General features: G+C 35.1%; 1 protein-coding gene across 1 annotated transcript in view; it reads right to left on the bottom strand.

Moving 5' to 3' along the window:
- Positions 1 to 1,111, bottom strand: part of LOC107082618 (regulator of G-protein signaling 21-like) — a 4,342-nt gene extending 3,231 nt beyond the window's left edge. Inside the window, exons 1-3 of the mRNA XM_015371391.1 lie at positions 882 to 1,111; positions 594 to 655; positions 334 to 500 (exon numbers count right to left, since the gene is read on the bottom strand). Of these exons, the coding sequence (XP_015226877.1) occupies positions 334 to 500; positions 594 to 655; positions 882 to 934 (282 nt within the window). The 5' untranslated portion in view covers positions 935 to 1,111. The remainder of the gene's footprint in view (positions 1 to 333; positions 501 to 593; positions 656 to 881) is intronic.
- Between the last annotated feature and the right edge of the window lie 2,765 nt (positions 1,112 to 3,876).

Here is a 3,876-nt window from a genome sequence, read left to right on the forward strand (position 1 = left end):
ATTAATTATTGACACATTTAATTATTTATTTAATGCTGTATTTATTTATTTAATTTTGGCACTTTTTTTCCTCCATACTCCTGCTGTAGTTGGTCCTGCATGGTATTAAACACACACACAGGCCACACCTTTCAGTGTTTTTATAAAAAGGTAATGAATCATTTCAGCCACATTTTACATTTAAACACAACTTGATGTTGGGCTATCCCTTATAGTCTGAAAAATTGAAAAAGACTTTTGTTGTCGTGTCCTAAGTAAAGCTATAAAGCTTAGGGAGTGAATACTTCCCTTAATAACTATTTGCAAAGTATGTTCAGGAATAAATATCCTCACCTGTTTGGGGGAGTTATTCCTGATAAACTCGTCATAAATCCTCGCTGCCATCTGTGTCCGTCTCTCTTGACTGTCACACGTCTGATATTCTTTACAGGCAAGCCAGAAATCAAGGTTTTCTTCACAGAACTCCGTTTTCAAAAAGTCCCGAAACGCCCTTTGACCACCTTTAACGGAAAATGAACAGAGCAGCTTTATGAAGACAGCAGTAGCCAACCATGACATTACTTTTGAAATGCCTGAAAGCAAAAGGAAATTACTTTTCTTGGAAAGGACCGTCTCAAGAGAGTCTCCCAGTAGGTCCGTTTCATAGGTTTTCTCTCTGCAAAGAGGATAAAATACATATATATCTTTTTTTGAACATTATCACATTTTAAAGAAAAGTGCAATAAGTAAATCTATGACAATAGCTTAGAACACCGAATGCAACACAGAAATCTCCACATTGCAGATAGTGAAAAGCAGGAATACTGAAGATATGTACGAGTCACACATGAAATAACAAGCCTTGGGCGTCCCTTAAGGTATCCCAGATTTACTGCACTTACATTTTCCTTGTGTCCTTAAGGACTGTATGTGACTTCTTAAGGAATCCAATCATTGTCAAACTGAATCAACTTAACAATGAGTGAGTGATTGACTAAATCTCAGGGCAAGCATGATGCAGCTCTTTCCTGTGAAGAACCCCTTCACTCAGATTCCAGCATCTATAGTCCTCCACCTGAGGCCGACTTTCCGTCCCATAACACAGTAACTGAAATCAGTGCAAACCCAGTTATGCTCCCTTGTTGTACGGCTTCAGTGAGCTTTATGAATGCCTGACATAAAGAGCCACCAAATATTATCTTCCTTGTGGGTTATTAATAGAACCGTCTTGCTCAATGTTATAACACACACCCCATTCTTTCACATTTACAAGTGTGAACAGGGAGATAAATCTCCTTGTCAATCGACAATCCACTCAGATCTGTGCTATTCTTAGCGTCAGGTTCCTTGATGAGGTATTTGGTTTCCTTTTTGTTGAAATTCCTCCAGCCTCTTTGGTTTTCATTGATTGTATTTTGAACAGTTTGTGAGTTTGAATTGCTTTATTATCCCTTTTTTTCTATGATCCTACCTTAAATGTCTGGGGTGTATTGAGATCTCATAGAATATTGACTTTTAAGATTGTGATAGTGAAATCTGTCTCACTCACAGATAGTCACTCTCTGTCATTATGGGATATGGACTGGAATAATAAACCGAAGACAAACTTTTGCTGGTGAATTCAAAGAGTAACAGGAGCAATTGACAAAAATAGCGAGTAGAACAGCATAAAACAATATTTCAACTCAACCAGCTTGTTCATCGGTTTGAAGCAGTTAGCCTCAGATGGTTAGTTGTAATAGACTTTCAGTAAAAGTAAAAGAAAAATCCACTGGACTTGGTTTCCAAGATTTGATGACGTTTCGCCACCTCTCCAGGAAGCTTTCTCAATTCAAATGTCTGGATCCGCAGTGAGTCTTTGGGTGAACACCCCCCCCAACCCCATCACAGAGGAACAAAGTACCTCCACGCTCCAGCCGGTGAACAATATCTCCTTAACGACCGACCCTCAGAATCATAGACAGGTTTCAGATATTAAAGACTAACAATGGAACCAAACGACCCGCTAATCGGTTTCCATTTGCATGTTTCCAAGCAATACAAGGCGTTGTCTATATAAAGACTCAAACTCACTGCGGATCCAGACATTTGAATTGAGAAAGCTTCCTGGAAAGGTAGCGAAATGTCTTTAAATCATGGAAACCAAGTCCAGTGGATTTTTATTTTTATTTTACGGAATGACTATGACCTGGATGACTGAGAATCTTCATCAGCATGTAATAGACTTTATTTTAGAAATGTTTATTTTTGATGTAAATAAAATAAAGTAAAAATACGGTAAGCTGTTTCGTTTTAATTCATTTAAATAAAGTATTGTCAAACGGAGACTGCCATGATGTTTATGCTGCAATGCATTCTGGGTGAATTATGCATTCTAGGTCCTGCAGCTTTGTCCAGCCAAAACAGCAATGAGTATCATTAAACATTTTCAGTTTGAACCAGAGCACATTTAAATTGACAACAATGTAGAAATAGCAAAAAAGGCTAGGATAGCAGAAATGACCATTTTTAAGTTAATAGGAAAATCAAAACATATTTAAGGCCTCAAGACATTTTTATTTAAAATGGCCTTTGAACATTAGTTAGTACTTTATCTGTGTGGTTTTATGGTTATTTTACTGTTTTTTTTTACTACATATGTTATTTTATTGTAATGTCTCGTTTTAACTATGTATGCTGTTTTTATTGTACAGTTTTGTTTTAACTATGAATTTTGTAGAACTTTGAGATTTTGTTGAAATGTAAAGTGCAATACAAATAAAATGTATTATTATTATTATTGTTAACACTAAATGTTCAAATTACAATTACATTGGGTCCTTTTAAAAAGTTGTATAAATGTGTATAAATCTGGCTTTAATGTGATTTTCTATTAGGCCTTCAAAGTGCCAAAGAAAAGAGTGCAAAAAAAACCCCCTTCAGTTGTTGAATATGAAAGTACTTTAACGGTCATTTAAAGGGGAACGCCATTTTTTTTTTCTTTTTTACATTGGGCAAAACTGAATATCAAACAAAAAAATAACAAAACTGAAATATCTTCGGAACAGCTCCAAATAACACAAAACTCCTATGGGTGAGTAGAACATGATGTAATATCGTAAACTTAAGGGCCCAATGTAAAAAAAAAATGGCGTTCCCCTTTAAAATTCAATAAGATATTGTTGAAAATATTTTTTTTTATGTTCTTTTCTGTCTACCTTAAATTTAAACAAGCAAACAAATCATAAGATTTGGACAAGTTAGAATTGGAGATTATTCTATAGCTGACTGGTTTTTATAAACAGGAAAACTGAAATTTAAATTTTTCCCAAAACTATTGTCAGTAGCAGATCTTATTTCATTCTTGTCATGCATTGTTTTGTCCTGTGAACTCAATTTCATGCCTGCTAACTCTGATTCTTAGTTTCCATCCTTTGTTGTTATGACACCAAATATACCAACAGAATTAGTCACCGAATAATAAAAAGCTTAAACATGATAGGAGATCTGTGATATGAGTAAGCCTCTGTGATAAAGTTCTTACTGTATTTCGAAAAAAGGAAACATTTTTCCCCAAAGATAGATAAGTATGGGTCTTTCCAATCAACCAGAGGGTTAGACCCTGAAAAATGTCCTTTTGGATCATATGACTGAGGCAGAGCTTTCTGGCACTTTCTGGCATCCTATTTGTACAAACAGGACTATGAAAAAAAAAAAAGATCAAAGCTGTTTTTTAAGGATTTACGAGAGGTAGCAATGTGCAGTTAATCATACTATTATATTTACTTTTAGCAAAGCACTGGTTATGGCAGATTTACAGCAATTTCAACGTTCTTACATTAAAGAATTCAAGAGCCCGGTCAAAGAAGCATGTCTGCTAAAGTTAATACCAGTAATATAATAAGGATTAAAAAACAT

Source organism: Cyprinodon variegatus, unplaced genomic scaffold, assembly GCF_000732505.1.
Source record: "Cyprinodon variegatus isolate N-32 unplaced genomic scaffold, C_variegatus-1.0 Scaffold57, whole genome shotgun sequence".
Taxonomy (NCBI): domain Eukaryota; kingdom Metazoa; phylum Chordata; class Actinopteri; order Cyprinodontiformes; family Cyprinodontidae; genus Cyprinodon; species Cyprinodon variegatus.